General features: G+C 39.8%; 1 protein-coding gene across 1 annotated transcript in view; it reads right to left on the bottom strand.

The window, feature by feature from the left end:
* The window catches only part of LOC307253359 (metabotropic glutamate receptor 4-like), a gene marked incomplete at both ends in the record, with an annotated part of 160,564 nt that extends 141,022 nt beyond the window's left edge, over positions 1-19,542 (bottom strand). The window contains one exon of the mRNA XM_080031357.1: positions 19,009-19,542. Within this exon, the coding sequence (XP_079887483.1) occupies positions 19,009-19,542 (534 nt within the window). The remainder of the gene's footprint in view (positions 1-19,008) is intronic.
* Positions 19,543-20,257: the final 715 nt, after the last annotated feature.

The raw sequence follows: 20,257 nt of genomic DNA, 5'->3' as shown, positions 1-20,257 counted from the left end.
CCTACTGTATAAATACAATTTATTTGGGACTAGGAGAGGAAGAAAGTCCCTCCTCTATAAACCCCAATAGTTAGATTTTAAATATTTCATTACTCCTTTTTTCAGCTTAACTTGCAGAAAAGAGAAGTGGGGCAGCGAAAAGCATTGATAGCACATGCAGTGTGCAGCAGTTATAAAACAACATAGTGGGTTGAGTAAGTGCGCCTGCAGTCTCTCCTGCTCAAAATCAAGCTGTGCCTGGCTAAAGTATGTAGCAGTGCAGGCTGATTGCCTGAGTGTTTCAATCTAGTCATTCCTGTGTGTGCTTTGACATTGATGCCAACAGACAGCCAACTTCTCCATGTGTAAGCATACCAGGCTTTTCACCTTAGGCAGATCTTTGAAGTTTAAGGCCTGCGAATGGGTAAAAATAAAAAAGAAACATAGGTGTAATGCTCTTGATGTGGCTTTTACAAAGACTGACGGCAGCATAAAATATTTAGAACAATGCGTAAATTTGCTGAAAATTCTAAAACTCTACTGACTGTTGTCGCACTGCTTTAAAGTTACAACTGTTTTGCAGTTCATGGTTCACACCTGGTACTAATGCCTTTAGCTGATTTATGAAATCTTCCAAATACACTTAGATTGTATACTAATGACAGCACAGCACCTAAAAATGTATGGATGTTGAGGGATTCATGCTACTCTGATATCCGTTCAAGCTGCAGATGATGGACACATGCACTTACATCTGGTTCTGCCTTTAAGGCCAAAACAATAAACTGTGTATAATTTGTGCACAGCAGGCCCATACTGAGTCGTACACAACAATACATTCCCTTTAGCAACAGTGACATACAGTACGTCATGTTACAATATTAAAAACTAATATACCAAAAGACAAATAACCTGTGAAAAACAAAAGAGCAGCATGTCCTTCTGACCAGATTATTCATGGTAATCCTGAGAGCTTGCTGTTTTAGCATTTTCTTTCTTAAATAGTTTTAATTAACAAAGTGACGTTTTTCAATCCCCCTGACTAACAAGAAGATTGTCTCTGGTTATTTTCCACATGCAGTAAGAACAAAATAATTTACTAATGTGCCACCGTTTCACATGCAATCTAAATTGTTTTATCCAACTAAATTTGAAGAAAATGTAGCCAAGCATGAAGCACATCTGCCATGCCTTGTTCTTACCAATTAAAAACTATGCTGTTAACCACACTGAGGTCTACCTTACACATTTGAGGCTGTTCGAGGAGTGTTTTCCCATAATATTTACTATCAACACATTTTAGCTGACTATAGTTGTTTTTTGTGCTTTCAAAATGTTAAACAAAGAGGAGGTAAAGTGGAAGGGAAAAAAAGCACTCTGCTGCATCTGCAGAATCAGGGACGGTGTCTATGTCAGGATCGGATGCCTCCATTAAGACTGACTAGTTGATTAACTGTGAGAACAGTACAAAGGCGGATTGTGTACTCACTGAGTCGATGGTAATGGCTTTTACACAAAAGTGTCACTGTCTGCACAGGTTATCAGGTCTAGAGGAGGAAAGTGCATTTGCCTGGATGCATTTGCTGTTTTAAGGACAGATTTTTTTTTTTTATGTATTTTTCCTATATGTTTCAAATTGGGGCTTATTTCATAAATCACTTCATGGCTTCAAAGAAAATCAGATAATTGATGTAAACCGTGTTATCGTTCTTATCCAGCTTTGAATTTTATCATGTGCAGCTGATCCAACTGCAAGGAAGCACACTGATCCAAGGTCCCTCAGGGTTTATTTAGAACACCCTAAACACCATTGAAACAAATTTAGTTTGGCATAAAAGTCAGTTTCACGCTCACATTGGCAATTACCTGCTTTCTTTAATTGAATATAATTATCCACCGTTTTTCCCCCTTCCGCTGCTTTATCATTCATAGAGAGGAATGTGTTCTGTTATACTTAGAGAGATATTACTCTCATTTACAGGACATGCCTTTAAAAAAAAGTGTATGCTGTGCCCAGAATACACTGTATCTGATATTGTAAGAATAAATAATTAAAAGAGAACTGCTTAAATAAAATGATGGACAAGATACAATTTGCTCTTGTGGTTAATAATATAGATTTTTTTTTTTGTGCTTTTTATTCCCATTTAAACAAAAGAGGAAATGGATTTCCTGTTTATCCTGATGTACTTGTTAAATGGAAACTCAACAATCTGTATCAATATTTGTTTTCTGAACAATGACAGAATTTATAGAACATGTGGTATGGGCATTAACAGGTATTGACTTCTTACACACATGCTGCACAATCATTCAAATATAATGGCACAAACCTTTGAGTGACTTTGGAACAAGTCCATCCATTCACTGTATTCATTCCCATGTCGATACTGCTCAGGTTCTAAGTAATGCTCATGCCCAAGCAGGGCTCAATGGGATCTGAGTGAGTTTACCATCTATAGGGTTGACTTTGTGGTGTCATTGAGACACATAAAATGGTTAATCTGGGGTCCAACAACAGACAGGATGTTTACATATAAATAGTAGTAAGTCATGATTTAGAAATGCATGCATGGCAAAATAAGGAATGGGACATTGTTAATGGGATTTAGCTGCCGCTCTGTTGACATTTTATTATCTGTGTATCAGCACTTTTGCAAGCCTTATAACAGGGCAATGATGGGGCAATGGATCATGTCAAGATGTATATAATTTAATTGATGAGGCCAACAGGGTAGAGATTTCAACCCTGAGATGGTATCACATCATAAAAAGCAATAAAAGTAAAACTTGAGATGGCAACTTCTGCATCCTTGACAATGACCCAGGAGCTCCTGTAGTCAAATTTGTATTACCTGCAAAAGTTAAATGAAGACAGACGATGAGAGATAAACCCTACATCTTCTTTACCTCTGTAAATGGGTTTCTGTCGAGCATTGCTCCACAATTTGTTGTTACTATAACTGAGACTGTCCTCTTGAGAAAACTATTTGGAGCATTTGCCCCAACAATACATATATTTAGATTTAGTAGGTGACATAGACCTCTTGCTCATCTGTTGGAAAGAAAGGAGGAAAAAGTATGATGTGTTATAAGGCAACAAAGTCTGCAGAGGTTGGGAGGGTAAAACATATCAACTCTAAACTGGTTGTTTTCTACTAACATAATCAACCCGTGATGTGGTTGAATAAGATTAGATATGGTTTCATATTTGTATATATCTTAAAATCTGAAATACCGTAGGACATGTGACGACAACTTTTAGAGACAAATTCATATTGGAGGTTAGTTGCTAACCAAATCCAGTGATTCACAGTTGGAAATGGGAAATGAAAAGCTGTGTCCTGTGTTGAAGATTGCCATTGTGTTCACTAATCCAACCCAGCATCTCCCCTACGCGACCTTGCTATTTATTTATCTTTTGCTCAATAACACTGCCACCTGACTTCCTCCCATTATTTGTACTTCTGCCACTTCAAGGCTTTTAGTCACTTGAGCGTAAAACATTTTTTTTGGGCATTTGCTGAAACAACTGTTGGTTGCCATGTGTCTTGGTTGATATCTGACTTTTTGACATCTTGAACAAGAATCCATCAGATGTTAAAGGGCATCCTAAGTGTTACAGCCACAAACTATGTCCAGTGTTACAAGATCCTCTCTTCTTTTCACATTACATCACATTACCCTAAGTTCATACTTAAAGTACTGGAATACTTAAGGGGGAGCATGAAAGTGCCAAACCTTCTTTACGTTTTGCAACTAAGAAAATATGCAATGCCTTACCAGACATGTTGCATCTCAGTGCAAACTGCATGTTTATCTGTGTAACAACTGGTGTTACAAGAAACTGATCAGCAGTGACAAATATAGATGGACCTCAGGAGACAAAACAGTACTTCAAATACAATAAAAGGTAGAACAAGATTTCACAATTTATCTGTGGCAAAGTTGCCTCATGAGTGATGACCATTATTGTTTTTTGTTCCTATTCTTATTTCTGTTGTTGTCCAGACTGCTAAACACAGCCACATGGGAAGAGTTCTTTAGTGCCTCGTGGGCGGTGTGGACATTTTCCCAGCGGGTAATACACTTGCGATAACACCGGTTATTTTCAAAGTAACCTTATTGTAACCAGGAATTTATAATAGTAACCTAGTAACTCGTTTTTTTATTAACTGAACGTGTGCACTTCCGCTGTCACAAAATTAACCAAATGGCTTGTTTATCAATGGAAATAGGCCTACTCGTTGTTTAAACACTGATTTTTAATTATTGGAGGAAGGTATTCGAAATCTTGATAGCTTAATGATGGCAGAAACACAGTGCTATGGTGGTGACAAACAAACCGCTAGTCTGCAAGGATTTATCGTGTTTTCACAGAGTGAGGAAGTTATTGAGACAATAATTCACTGGTGAATGAGAATTGATCCTCCTCTGCCAGCTGATAATGTCAATGTGTACAGATTTTGGAGAGCATGTATGATTGACTTTTGCATTCTGTCTCTGCTCTTTATTTTTCAGCCAGTGTCAATGGACGTTGGTTCTACATCTCTAGGCATTTTTATAAAATGGCAGCCACTGTAAAGTCATGCAAATAGACATCTTTCTTGGTTGGCTGTGCTCCACTTTGCACTTATGTGGAAACATACAGATGGAAGTTGTCAATGGCCTCAAAATAGAGGAAAATGACAAATCCTGTGTAAGAACATCAGCCATTTTAAATGGAGCTTTAGAAATCCAGAAGTAAAGGTTCTAAATGATTTAACAAGAAAAAGGTTAAATTGCCTGAATAGATGAATAGTGTGAAGTGTTTTTCCTCTGTTAATGTTTGCCTGTGAGCATACATTAGCTGTCACACTCACTGAAAGCATTTCATCTATATATGCATCATATCTATCTATCTGCTTACTTTTACATCCATCAGTATTTTTAAACAGAAAAACAAGCAAATAATAGTTTTTCTTTGCACCTCTCCAAGAAAACAACTTGTGAAAAGAAATGATAAGAACCATGTATTGATCTTATCAATGTCCTACTCCCCCCCCAGCCTAAACATAGAAAATTATGTCTTTGGAGCATGTTTGAAATATATTTTGAGGAATTGGGTGAAATTAAGTTAATCCATTTAAATGATTTTGGCCAAAGAAAACAATATATTTAATCTAAAAATCAATTCTAATTTGTGACACTGCTGCCATCCTAATTAAATCTTCTAATGCTGCACCTTACTGCTGGACAGTAATTGAATTGAAAGGAACAAAATAGAGATTGTTTTTTTGGCTCTTGCATTTCACTGTTTGTGTCTATTTAATTAAAAGACATGTGACATTCTAAATACACATTACTAAATGCTAAATGTAGTTAGTATTCTATAACGTATGTTATCTTGTATCTTTTCTAATAGCAAGTATGACATTAGTATGCCTGATTAATAGATTGAGTCATATCCAGTGTCAGTGTCAGTAAATAACCACATCAAATCTCCTCACGCCTCAACCAAATACCATGTTATGATATAATACGGCCAACTAGTGCAGGGCATGGTATATATTGCAGAGAGATACTGACTATATGTAATGGGTGATAGCTGTATGTGATGAGATACAGCACCACATCACTGTTGCTTCTACACATCATGGAAACTGGGTAGAGTTTAGGAAAAAAACACATCTGACTTCAAAACAGATAAACAAATAATGGTGACACAGACACAGTGGGACTTCTGTTGCATTGGCAGGAATAACATGCAAATGCCAGGGTCTTTATTAAGGAACATTAGTGATGAATCACCCTCATGCCTGACTGAGTCATGAATCAATAATAGCCTATTTTTAGGCATGATCCATGATGAGAAAGATAGACATTTTTTCTGGTAGGAGCTCCTGTCCTAATAGGTGAGCCAATTAGGACAGGAGTAGTTTGCATCCTCGCATAACGGTTGTGGTGGGTTTAAATTACATTTATTCAAGCTAGCAGCATGACTCAAGGGATAGCAATCATGGTCGTATAGTCATTCATCAACCACTGGGGTCCACGTTTGAATATCTCAACAACTATTGGGTTGATTGCCATGTTTTCTTGTAAAGCATTCATGTTCCTCAGGGGATGATCCCCTGACTCGTTTATTACTTACATTTTATTGCCATTTCCATCCACCTACTGGATGGATTGGCACAGCTATTCTTGGTTCCCAGACCATAACCTTCGGCCGTCATGAAGATGACATTTTTGGTTTTGAGTGACATGTCTCAACATCTACAGGATGGATTTAAATTTAATTTGTTATAGAAATGATGTTTCCTACATGAGGATTCATAATAACTTTGGTGATCCCTTAACCTTTTCTCTAGTGTCATTAGCAGGTCAACATTTTAATTTGTCCTGTGGTTTATGACTTAATGAGTAAGCTTTGTGTTCAGTGATAGTTAGCGTATCTGAGCATGTTAACAAATCTGCATATCTGCTAAATATCAGCATAGTACTGGCATTGTCGATCAAGTTAGCATGGCTGTAGACTTGTTTTTTTCTGTATTATTATGGGCCAAAATATATTGCATGCACAATTTTGCAATAAACTTGCCCCAAACCTATTAATTTCAAAATGATTACTTGAATGTTCTTTTTTCATGGTTAATCCCAAGGGCATCTGACCAGAAAGCGAGTCCCTTTGTGTGTCACAGCAGTGACTCATGGGAGCTTTCATGTTTTCTCATGTGCTGGAAGGCTGGATGATGTCCAAGCTGCTTGGCCTGAAGGCGGCCAAACTTTCTCTCTGTGTCCCCACTGCAGGGTAGGCTGAGGATATATGCTGACATTAGGCTGACAGAACAATCCCTTTTAGATGTCAGGCATCTTTACAATGGCCGTCTTAAATTTGTATTACATTGACCTTTTCTTGCTCATACCGTATGTTTTATATTTATAGTCCAGAACAGAATGCATAGACCTCTGTGTTGAAATGAATGAATAACTGAGCTCTCAGTTCATCACTCACTTTTCACCAGCTGACACTGTCACTTTGAGTCCTTAAATAGAGTATTTTTTATAAAAGAATCCCTCTCCCAAAATCAATATGGAAGCTGTCATGGTACCATTGATTACTGCCAAATCTGTTTGAGCTTCTCAAACCTTTTTGTTTTCATCCTTGTGGCTCCAAACCTTTGTTTAAGTCTGGGTAAATTTTAAGCAGCAGCGCCTCACACAGCAGGACAGTGATGGATGGGTGGGTTGATAGTGAGATTATGCAGGTGAGACAGCTCCAAGCCTTTAATCCCACGCTCTTTTCAAGGAAACTATGTGATGGCTGAGCTCTGTTTGTTTGATTTTGTTCTGATTATTTCTTCTTTTTTTCAGACTTTTATAGAAGAGTCAGAGCAGAGTACCTGATGCACATTTAAATGTAAGAGACTAGAAAAATTGCAACTGCTGTGGTACAGTAACAGCTCCAACACAGAAAACAACAAGAAGCAAACCTTGTTCCTACTTCCTAGTTATGTTGTGCTCTTCGTTGTCCCTCTTCGCTTTGAGAAATATTTCAGGCAATGCTCAGAAGAATAAAATCATTAATTTGAAAAATAAAAGCCATCTTCCCCCCCTGCCAGCATCCCCTCAGTGGGCCTGTTAGTGCACACTAATTAAATGCCAGAAATGTATTTGAGTGAAAGCGAACATATCGAGAAAGAGAAGGCACAGGAGGAGACAGTCAGACACACTGTAGCTTTTTGTCACTGTGCTTTGTGATTAACAGCAGTGGTTCGGATTGCCTGCAGAGGGATTTGCAAATAGCAGGAGAGAGGGGATAAAATACTGCAAAGAATAAAAGGCAAGGTTCTAGGCAGCCTTCACATTCACGATTGTCCTGAGAATTGACCGCTCTGGCTTGGGTGGGCAAAGTCAGTTGAGTCAAAACTAATCCTGAACTAAAGGAGCTGCTCCCATGCAGCCAAAGCATGGTAGAGTGAGAACGTGTGCAATCTGGGGTAAAGACAGCTTCATGGATTTGGTCCACTCAGTTGTAAAAGTCAAGTTGAGGGGCACAGATAAAACCATGGAAGCCCACTGGTCTGTGAACACACTGTAAACAATTGCTGTTTGTTTTTAAGGTATTTATCTGATTCGCTTTCTCTGTTTGTTCATGTTGGTTGTTCTTTCCGAGTGTAGAGCTTTCGGTGAGAACATGGGATTTGCTGGGCATGGGTGGGTAGGTCCCGGGGGATGGGCTGCGTGAATGGACTAATGTAGCGTGGTGTGCACCAAATTACACTTAGCACAAAATGGGAGTGAGCTTAGTCTGAATCATGTCCCTGTGTGGAACTCTCTCTCCTCAATTACCAACCAGTTCCAGGGTGTTGTGGCTCTGTGAAGGTGACAGGACACACCTTGGAAGCACCTTCCAAGTCTAGTATAGCACTAGCAAATCAGATTGTAGCTTATATTATACCCTCTGAGAAATGTAATTGTCCCTTTGAACAAACAATTGATGCAATCTGTGCCCTTCTTATTTTCATATTATTGTGAGTCAGTGGAAATCTGCCCTGTAACTTCTTTTAACGTCAGTTCTTTGAACCATCTGACTTCTAATTTTCAATGTCTATTACGTCAGAAGACAATATTTAAAGTTATCTAATCAACAGTTTTATATCAGTGATGGGTCAAAATGATCACCAATCTCTTCAGTCTTGCTCAGCTTTTTGAAGCATTTTAATATTTTTTACCTAATTATTTTAGTTTAAAGCCTGCTATTTTCCTGTTTTGATTTGGTCTCATACTTAACCATTTAGCAGCTAAATAGCCAAATACCTAGCGCAGGAGTTGGTGGTGAACAAAACTAAGCTAGAAGGAAATTGAATATTGTACTTACATTCGTCAGATCGTCAGTAAACACAAAGTTTCAATGAATGCATACAAATATGTCAAATTACAAAAATAGACTTGTTTAAATTTAACTACAGGACAGTATACACCTGTTCAACTTGTACCCCTTTACCAACCACATCCCTTTAGATTCACAGCAAAATGTTACATTCTTTTTAAAATACATCAGTATTCATATTTTTGTAGATATTTTTTCTCAACGCATTTTTACTGTAGGCTGAATGGCTTATCCAATAAAAGCACTGTCTTAACCCAGTGAAATGCTGAGGGGGAGTAAGGCACTGTGTCTGAAGGCCTCTGAGGGTTTCTTTCTCTAATGAGGGAAGAGGGAGGCGGATGCAAAGTCTCTGTATCACAGACAGTACAGCGGCCAACTAGTTAACCCTCTTCTCTATGCTCAGCGTAAACCTAGCTGCCACCTCTGCTCTCCTCCCTTCATCTGTCTCCACAGTTCCACAGCTCACTCCTCCACAGAGGAACGACTCAGTCCTGCAGACTGACTGTGCTTGCTTGTACCTAATTTAGGCAGCTGCTGTGTGGAAGTTGCCCAAGCAACCCCCCACTTTGTTCCGACAGATTATGATTGTCTCGGCAAGTCAACTTCGATACCTGAAACACAAGTGCATGTTCCTGCAGTTTCTTTCTGCTGCAGCAGTATCCCTCAAGCCAGTCAGTATACGAGACACAATCAAAAGCCGGGAGCTTTAATTAGAATCTGCACGTCTGCAAGTATCATAAGCAACCAGCCACTAATTACCTGAAGTTCTGGTGAACCGCAGTCCTGCTTATGCAGCAGTAAAGACCTAACAGATGAGAACAGACCAAGAGCTGGACCCAGTGATGAGGGGATGCAGGGAGGGAGCTTTCAACCCCAGTCCCAGCGCGTAAATTACGTCACAATATTGTAAAATATTCATGGCACACCATGGGGAAGGAATCCTGCCTGCTCTCAAGTGCTGAGCAGACACTTTGCCCTCAGCCACTCAAAGACTGTGAGGAGGGTAAGGAAAGGCCCAAAATGAAGTAGCTGAAAGGCAATTGTGAGCATGAGGCTAATTACAGTTAGGAAAAAAATTCTTACCCAATGAGGATGGAAAGTCACGTCAACAGCGCTGATTCCAAAATGATAATGTTCAGTTTGTGTGCTTTCATGCTTTCTCTCTTTGTGTGTGTTTACCATCAAAGAAACAGGGGAAATTAACCAAGCAACTCAGAAAAAAGAAGCCTCAAGCCACAAGAAGACAATTACCAGCATGTAACACACCATAATAGCAACTATCTCAAATCTATTGTATGCACAATAAGACACATAATCATCACTGCCTGGAATTTAATATGAATAGTTAGTTTGTTCCAACAGTTCAGGTGAGGGGAATAAATCAGTTGAAAGTTTGAAAGAAGCCACAACTTCTTTACATGGAAGTGAAACCATCCCTCCCACTCAAGGGAGTCCTACTTATGGTTTAATGTGACTTTAATGATGGAGAAGGTAGCCTGAACCTGTTGAGCCATGATGGCTGAGAGTAAAACCTAAGCTTTATTTATTAGTCAATATCTTTACAGCAAGAACAGAAGATTGCATTTCATTGCAACAGAGTGGTTTCTTGTGGGTCTTGGCAATGTTAACACTCTGAAATCAAAATAGTATTTGTTCAAAAATACCACATTTAAAACATATAAAAAAATACACTGTGGGATATTCTCATGTTGACGGATATCTCTTTTCTGTATATATGTTCTGTATTCCATTACTTATTTAATTCTGGGTATACCTACCCTCTCCCAACCTGAATCATGTTCCTCTAATTCAGTTCAACTTATTTCCCATAATGCCTTTGGATAATTACCAGAGAATGACCATAACTCTTTTCCCACCAGAATTGCGTAATGAAAATTAAAACTTCACCAACTTAGTGTCCAATTCTCTGTAAAAATCTATTTAGTTATTAGCCTTTTAATAGTGGCATAGGCTGTAATTATGTTGGGGGTTATTTTCTTCCCTTTCTTTGCTTTAATGATGTATTGCCCCTCCTACTTTATCACCCTTAAAATGATACATGTTTAATCTAAAGCAAATTATGATCAAAACATTGATTATTTAATAAAAAAAACTCACCTTAACAAAATATCAGGATCATAATATTAAGTCTAACAATGTAATTAAGTAATTTAAAATATAATGCAGCAATGCAAAACAGAGGACAGTGGATGGTAGAGATGATGAGATGAATAAGCACAGTAGGTATATTGTATCAACTTGTTTGCATTACTAAATTTGATCATTTGTAGAAACAAGGGTACTAAGTGGAAAAAACAAGGAGTGATGCATCTGTTATGCTACAATAAATTGAAATATCAGTACCGGGTCGAACTCATGCATATGCAATATCGTTTTCTAACCCGGTGGTCCCAGCATTATGTTTTTTCTTACCTGGGGCCACATCTGGGCTTCATGCAAATCACATTTTCATGGCTTCTTGTTCCCCTATCAGTGTGATTCATGCTAAATTATTCCGCCTGTCGAGTGCAAAAGAGAAGATAGGTTGATTAAAGGCTTTTCACAGCTTTCCAGTTCTCTGCTATGTTTATTTGAAATACTACTGGAATTAATATTTAAATAACCATATTTTACAAAATAAATAAAAAGATGGCCACCAGTGTTGTGACAGGTTTTGCTTTTTATTTGCATTTACACTGTATACCTGACGTTTGTTCAACATTGAACAAATAAAGATGTTAAGATAAAGAAAGTATCTGATCTCTTGTGTCTGGTTCAGTAATATTATGAGGTGTCTTTTTTCAGACTGAGGTGATAAAGCTTTTTTTCCGTCATACTTAAGCGTATGAACAGTTTCACTGTTTCTTTAGCTGAACAGAGGTGTTCCAATGTGCTGCTGGAAAAATGGTTGAAAACATCAACAGCCTTAGAAACTCCTGTACAATTCATTATCATATAGTGTTACACATTCAAACTAGAGAGATCACAGTGCTTGGACAATTTTAAGTTTTCCAGGTGAGATCTTTTACACATGTACCTTAAAAGTAGCACCACTTTGACTAACCTGCCTGTTTATCATCCCTGTTTTATTCTTGGTGTCCCATCATGCCATGCTGGTGATCGAAAACAAACTTGAAATGTGCCAGAAATGTTTTAGCCACACAAAATGTCCTGATACTTTTTAAAGCTGAACTGATATGAACTGTTCGCGCAGGAACTGAAAAGCCTATGTTTATTCCCGTTAGCCAATCTACCATTGGAGACTGATGCATTTGCACAAACACTATTGCCTAAAATCCTGCTCTATGCTTTTTGCTCCTTCCATCTGATCCCACTGCTGATTCAGAGAGTCAAACACAGCAGCTCATGGTTATTCTGCAGCAGTGCTGTGATGTGCAGAAAAAAATGTGTCTATAGTGAAGGACAGACTGAACTATCTAGGATTGTACCCAGCATATATACAGGCCATTCATGCTTGCAAGGCCATCCGAGATAAATGGATTGCTAAACCATCCAACTAGATGAAGAAATTCAGACACAAATTCTAGACTTTAGTTTCTCAGTCCCAGATATCCAAGTGTACGGTATGTATTAGCTATCTCTCTGAGTGTTTTTAAAGAGGTACCTTTAGTAACCATCTCCTGAAATAAAATGTTAACTCAATCCCTCTCTGGGATTTGATAATCGTGCCCATGGCCATGTCAAGCAGGCTGTTGCCCACTGGGCAGATACCTTAAAGGCCACACAAAATGATACCTGCTTTTTCTGATTTTAGCCCCGAGGGTGAATAATCTGTACACTGTTTCAGTCCATCAGATTCTGTGTTGCACAATTATTTGCCCAAGAACACCGAGTCTTGGATGATGCAGCCCAATGGCTTTTAGAGAAGAAAATAATAATAATAATAATTTGTTCCGACTGCAGAATTTGGCATGCTATTTGGAATGCACAAGAACTCATTGGAAAACCCTGCCATAATAGAGGCTTGCCAATTATCTGTGTGAAGACGTCTCACAAGCCTGTGAGTGGACAGGCCCTCCTCTGGTGATTTATGTGCCCTCAACAAGTAGTCTGGCAGCAGTAACATCCTTGTTGGATGGAAAATTTGGGATTGGAAAGTTGTGCAGTAGCATAACGTACAGCAGTCATTTCAGGTTTCTGGGCCTATTAGTAAACATGTTCAACAGTGTAATGAGACCTTTATATTGTGAACATGTCTTCTGCGGGGAGGGAAAGGTGACATTGTTGGAGTACTATATTAGTCACTTTTTGGTGATGTATATAATGTGTATTTTTCCTAGTGCTCTGTACTTAAATTTATGTGTCGACTTTTAGAGTCAAAAAACAAAGTAATAATTGCACTCACTGACACTAAACAGAGTGATACAAGGTTCTCCTCTGGGTTGTGGAAACATTGGAATCGTTGCTTGTATGTATTTTAATTTGTGTTGTCATGTATTTGTATTGTCTTTTTATGTGGAACTTCGAGTCCGGAATAAAGTATTCATTCATTCATTTATCAACATCAAGACATTCTGAGCAGTGTTATCTATCTTCAATACCCTTGGTTCAGGTAGGAAGGGTGATTGGGGACTGGTCGTTGTTGATGACCTTCTGTAGACACATCTCTCACAGGCTAATTATTTATATACACCAGAGTCCTCGGCAGGCTGAGAGAATATTGGCATAGGGTGCTGGATCAGTAGCCAGACTACTGCGTGCTTCTATAGTGCCCAACAATGAGACAGTTCCTGTGTGAAATATGTCACCAACCTCCCTTTTCTCAGCAGTAAGGCTAATAAAAGTGTGCATTCCCCTGTTTGTGAAACTTGTGTGACAGGTCTGTGCATGGCACTAGATACATACAAGTGGACATAGGACTAGAGCTTGTTATGGCTGGACACTGATGCCAGGCTTGTCAGGGAAATAATTCACCACTTTCCTTAAAACCAACATGTAGGTAGGTGTGCAGAATTTATTATGGCCGCCTTATAACATTCAGGGCTCCAGAGTTCACCTGTTTAGGGCGCACATGCAGCTAAATATCTGTGGAGTGTGCCCAAGCCCCAACCTCAGCAATTTTTACCAGCATCCAATAAGGAAATGACCACAACTGTAGTAACCAGGAAGTGCCACTGGGGGGTGGTACCAAGACTGAGCCATGTTTCTTTGACTCACTTGTTAGACAGGCCATTTTCAAAGTCTTATTAAACCTATTTACAGCCTGGTCCACGAAACCATTTTAGTCTCTATATTTAGTACACTGAGGACAACACTGAGGGGGGTGAATTTTTTTGGACCACGCTAGTTTTTATTCTTTTGGAGGTTAAAATGTATTGGCGCGATCTCTTGAGTGACAGCTCTCCGCCCGTTGTCCCCATAGATAGTAAATAATATGGATGTAGCATCCGGGCTGACCTCAGTTATTCACACGGCATCCAATAATCCTGGTTTGTGCGCGTCACCATTTTGTGAGGGGGAGGGAGATAGCTGACCATAGACGTCGATTACGGGGGGGATGGGGGGTACATGTACCCCCCACTTTTCGTCAAGACTCATTTTGTCCCCCCCACTTTTTAAGCCGGACATGGAGTGTGTCCAGCCGTATTAAAACACAGCGTTAAGGTCTCTCTCTCTCTCTCTCTCTCTCTCTCTCTCTCTCTCTCTCTCTCTCTCTCTCTCTCTCTCTCTCACACACACACACTCTCACACACACTCTCACACACACACACACACACACACACACTCACTATAGTTTGCACACCAGAGAAAACATGCTCCGAAGTCTCCGGTAGTTTGCACACCAGAGAAGACTGATGCATTTCAATCAGCAGCAGAGAGACAACAGCGAGTGGCTTTAAGTGTCCCGTTGTGAAGTGTAAACTGTAGGGATTACCATCCTCTATGCCCACTAATGACTGTTAATGTAGCGGACACTAACAGCAGCTTGTGTCGCGGCACATGGATACTGACGATGTTGTTTACAGTGACGTGCGGGCGCCGTGTGCAAAAAAATAAAAATAAAATAAAATAAAATATTTTTTTTATTAAATAAACTTATATTTGTATTATTACTGTTACTGTTAATTATTTCGATCTTTACATGTAATCCGCGATTACTTTAAAAAAGTGTAGACGTTTTGATTCGAAACGTGGCAGTTAGTAAGTTATGCCAAAAAAATATTGTGCCTTTGCTGTTTCCCATTCATTGTGTACGGCAAAGAATCAGTGCCTTTGCGCCTATTCATTGTGGACGGCAAGAAAAAAGGTTTCGCGCATGCGCACTTGATTCTGTATTATTTAACATGTACGCAAATAAGCATAATTCTTTGTGCCTTTGTTACGTAAATGGTATGCCACATAAGCCTTTACATTACATATCATTCATGGACCAATTAAAATCGAGATATTACTAGACATTTACGCAGCTTAGGCCAACGTCATTACGTTGGCTATGCTCATTCACGTCGCATTACCCCCGCGGATTTTTAAGTCAACATTGCAGCTGCCGTGCCCGCAGATATTTCAGACTGGAGGAATTTTAACAAATTGGATTATAATTTAAAAAGGAACAGAATGAACAGCAAGAGAAAGGCCTGCGCCAGCCTTGGACGGTGTACAGCAGCAACAGGGACAAACAATGTTCGAGCATTTCAAACGGACAGGTAGCCTACATGAACGGAAGGATGCTAGCTAGCTGTGCTGTCAGTCAGACTATCACTGGATTACTATCGTCTTGCTTATTTCTACAGCCAGGGAGTGAGATTGGTGAGTCAGAAACTTTTTTGGGGTTTATTTAATAATAAAGTTGGATGAATTGATACAGAGTGCAATCCATTCTGCATTTTATATTTAATTGAGCAGTTGTGTTTTCATTGTTACTGACGGACAAACCTAAGCTCTGCAATGTGGATAAATGGTTACATTCTGATGCTGGACAGGTCCATGGGGCATGCTACTGGTACTTTATCTATTAAGATAAAGTTTATGGAGTGGAGTTGCCATCAGTTATGCTGTAGTCCTACATAATGATGAATGCTGTCTTTTATTTTTAAGTTGAATAGAAGTAGTACCGGTAGTTTGAATCGGCGAAGGTTTGACTTGTTGCCTTACGTTTTTTCGGCCCTCCGTGTGAGGGACGGGTCCGTTAAGTCGATGGATGCGATGTTTAATCATTTAGACCAAACTACAGTAGGCTACGGGCAAACCTGAAGTCACCGTCGTGACATTTCATATACGTCCCGTCTGTGTGTGTGTGTGTGAGTGAGTGAGTGAGTGAGTGAGAGAGAGAAAGAAAGGGAGGAACTTATTTGAAATCGGCCGTGCGTGCCTGTTTGTTGTTTATTGTTTTTGATTTAACAATATATAGGTTTAGAGAAATCTGGCTTTCAGAACTCAGTGCCTACCCACTCACTGACCTCACCGCACGTCACTGGTTGTTTATCAAGAAGTAATTGAAGCTGATCATGGCTATGCTACTAGCTAGGTTGCCATGGAGACCGAGGCGGAGTAATATTGTTGTGCGACAGTCCAGCCGTGCTTCGGCTCGATGTGCTCAGTCGGAACTACCTTCCCAAGCTCCTTTTGTTTTCGTCATGTTTGGTTGGGCTACGGGGAGCAGCTAGTGGCTCATATGTCCGCTGCTTTTTGAAAATGCTTTTTTCATCAAATGTGTCAGACATCAGTGTTTTGTATACATTGTATTCATTAGTGAGCGGGTATGCCGTCTTTCAGAACCGTTCATTACCTGCACTAAAGAGAAAAAAAGATGTTTCCTCATTGTCCCCCCCACTTTTGAAAATGCACTCCAGAATGCCTGTTTGTCCCCCCCACTTGTTTAGCCAAATCGACGTCCATGTAGCTGACGTATACCTCCGAGGCATGGCGTGGGCCAAAAACATTCACCCCCCTCAGTGTTGTCATGGAGATATGACCTAAACATACAGACTAAAATGGTTTCGTGGCCCAGGCTGTAAATAGGTTTAATAATGCTGTGAAAACGGCATGTTTAACATTGGAGTCAATGAGAGATGGCTGTCTTCTGCTCCCAGCCCCCAGTGGCACTTCCTGGTTACTACAGTTGTGGTCACTTCCTTATTGGATGCTGGTAAAAATCGCTGAGGTTGGGGCTTGGTTGTCCCTCACTTTGCCTCGGAGGTATACGTCAGCTATCTCCCTCCCCTGACGTGAGGCGGAGTAAAAATCTCACAAAATGGCGACGCGCACAAACCAGGATTATTGGATGCCGTGTGAATAACTGAGGTCAGCCCGGATGCTACATCCATATTATTTACTATCTATGAGTGTGCCTAGATATTTTCACTTGTCGCACCAGTGCACCAGGGGCCCTATTCACAAAGCATTTTAAGGCTAAGAGAAGGTCCTAACGTGCTGATTTAGGAGTAACTCTCAAAAATAAGGGGCGTTTCACTCCTAATTTAGGACTCCTAACATTTTAAGATAAGTGTAATTCACAAAGCATTTTAGCGCTAAAACTAGCTCCTAAATCTCGTCATGTTAAATGTAATATTGAGTGAATTTAATAGTAAACGCGATGTTAGCTAGTGCAATCACATAACCGCACAAATGGCTGCGATTGCGATTTTTTGTAAATATATGTGCTATGGAAGTAAATGAGTGTCATCGGATTTTGAAAATAAAAAGCCATTGGATTTTAAGCACTGAATATTCATGCATTGGAATAACATATCTGAATTTTTTGCAGCATTGAAATAATTTATCTGAATTTTTTGCCGCATTGAAATAATGTATCTGAATTTTTTGCCTCTGAATTCTCATTCAATTTTAAACAACTCATTTTCACCTTTATTTTACAATGTTCTCAAATTAAAAATCAAATATTCAACGTTAAAAAATGTTACGTGCCAAATTCAACTGCAAAATTCAGAGTAAAACTTTGGGGACCCAAGGAAGAGCAATTCGATCATAGATGCTAGATCGCGTTCAAACAAAGAGAGCCAGTGGGAATATTAGCTTGTTGCCTTGGATATCCCTGACTGATGCAGGAAGGGAAATCAGGTTTGAGCCATGTCAAACGGCAACGCAAGTAACGATTGTGCTTGGGTGAGTACAAACATGTTTCTATATAGGGAAGAATATAATGGCTAGCATATATATAGAAACATGTTTGTACTCACTGAAGCACCATCGTTACTTGCGTTGCCATTTGACATGGCTAAAACCTGATTTGCCTTCCTGCATCAGTCGTTTAATTTTTTAACGTTGAATATTTGATTTTGAATTTGAGAACATTGTAAAATAAAGGTGAAAATTAGTTGTTTAAAATTTAATGAGTTGAATTCAGAGGCAAAAAATTCAGATACATTATTTCAATGCGGCAAAAAATTCAGATACATTATTTCAATGCTGAAAAAAATTCAGATTTCAATGCATAAATATTCAGTGCTTAAAATTCAATGGCTTTTTATTTTCAAAATCCGATGACACTCATTTACTTCCATATGTGCGCACGTTTCTGCAAACATTCCAACCGCTCCTCTCGTCTTTTTGGAAGTGTCCCTAGGATCCTCTGACTGTGTGTGTGTGTGTGTGTGTGTGTGTGTGTGTGTGTGTGTGTGTGTGTGTGTGTGTGTGTGTGTGTGTGTGTGTGTGTGTGTGTGTGTGTGTGTCAGTGTGTGTGTGTGTGTGTGTGTGTGTCAGTATATGTGAATTTGCGTGCGCACCTACTAGGCGTTCAGGCCGTTTGCTGACCTTTTATAATAGATTCATGGTGCAGACAACAGAGTAAACAAACAAACATGGATGCCATGGATATATGCTAGTGCACCTAGATGTAAAAGTTAGGCGCACCGGTGCAACCAATGAAAAAGTTAGTCTAGAGCCCTGTAACATGTCAATCAGCCTTGTGACTTGTCGTTGATTGAGACTTTAAAAAGCCAATTTAAACTGAGTGTATGAGTCCATGTGCCTATGTCAATTCATTTACAGTTTGTTGATATTGACATGGTGTAAGTTTAAACTTCAGATTTATCTTTTTCTTTAAATTTTTTTCACATGAGCTGTATATGCTGTAGAAAATGTGCTGTATGGAACTCTATATCTGTCCACTGCAACCGTGATCAAAGAGATTTTAAAGAAAAAGTAAAGTAAGAGTGAATGCTTTCGGCGAAACTGACCTTGAAGAGACGCAAAATGTTGGCTACCATGATTGACACAGAGCTGGCAGACGCACCAATCACTCCCACCACTCTCTCAGGCTTAGTGATGATGGGCGGCCCTCCGCTGAGACACTTGATATCAGTTGAGTCTTTCTCAATCAGTGCCTGAACAAATGTCAGCGACTGCTCCAGAGCATGGGTGTCCCGGGAGCAGGTGTCCAGGATACGCGCCCCCAGAGTGATATTAGGCAGCAGCTCATTGTCATTATTGATACGATCCAGGGCAAATAACATGGCCTCCAGCCTGTGGATCCCTTTCTCCTTCTTCAGCTCCCCACAGGCTTTGCCGTCATTTCCCCTGGCATGCACTGGGAACAGCCCTCCCAGAGATATGTCCCCATCAATGCGTATTGAGTTAAGGTGTGTGTGGCCTGGCGTTTTGGGTTTGGCTGCCAAGGTGATCAAGAAATAGCAAGCCTGCAGCAGCACCCAGAAGCAGACACTTCTGTGGCTGCCAATCCGTGCTCTCTCAAAGCCTCCTCGCAGGGTCATAATGAAAGGCTAAATACGCATCCAAATACAAATTCAAGTCCTTTGAAAATGAAAGAGGTGTGCACACATACACCCACACACACACATACAAACGTCCTGAAGGTAAGCCGCAGTATTCTTCAGAGCCCAGTTGTCTTCAGAAGTCTCTTCTCGTGGTTGCTAGCTCTGACACAAACTCGGTAATACTAATTATGCAGTATTGTTCTCCTTATCTCCTACTCTTTCTTCTTTCCTCTTTGTGGTTCACTCTTTTAATGCACCTCAGAGTGGTGGCTACATGCAGAAACTAAACAGTACAGGGTGAGCTGAGACAGGAGTCCGGGGAGACCGTTTCTCATAAGAACAAAGTAAGGAAGTTAGCCTCTCTTCTCTGCCTCTCCAAAAACACTGGGTTGCTTTAGCTCTCCTCTTGGTCCTTCATGCGGGTTGAAAGTCACGAAAGGACAGTGGGTTCCACAGCAGGTTCCTGCAAAAAGAAAAAAGTGTTAGGAACGGCAGGAAGTGCAACACTGTATTTTCTACCAAAAAAAGGGGAATTTAATGAGGAAATGGAGTCACATTGATCTGACCAACAATAATATTTCTCCATGTGTTTATGCAGGTGGTTGCCTTGTGTCAGTCTCCGTCATTTATATGGAATCTCCTACAGAACCCTGCTTTAGTCAGTGGATGGGAGACAGGCTACTACATCATGCTCTCCATATTTGAATTCGAT

The sequence above is a fragment of the Ammodytes marinus genome (genome assembly GCF_949987685.1).
Source record: "Ammodytes marinus genome assembly, chromosome: 7".
NCBI lineage: Eukaryota > Metazoa > Chordata > Actinopteri > Uranoscopiformes > Ammodytidae > Ammodytes > Ammodytes marinus.
This window is presented reverse-complemented; position numbering and strand designations above follow the sequence as displayed.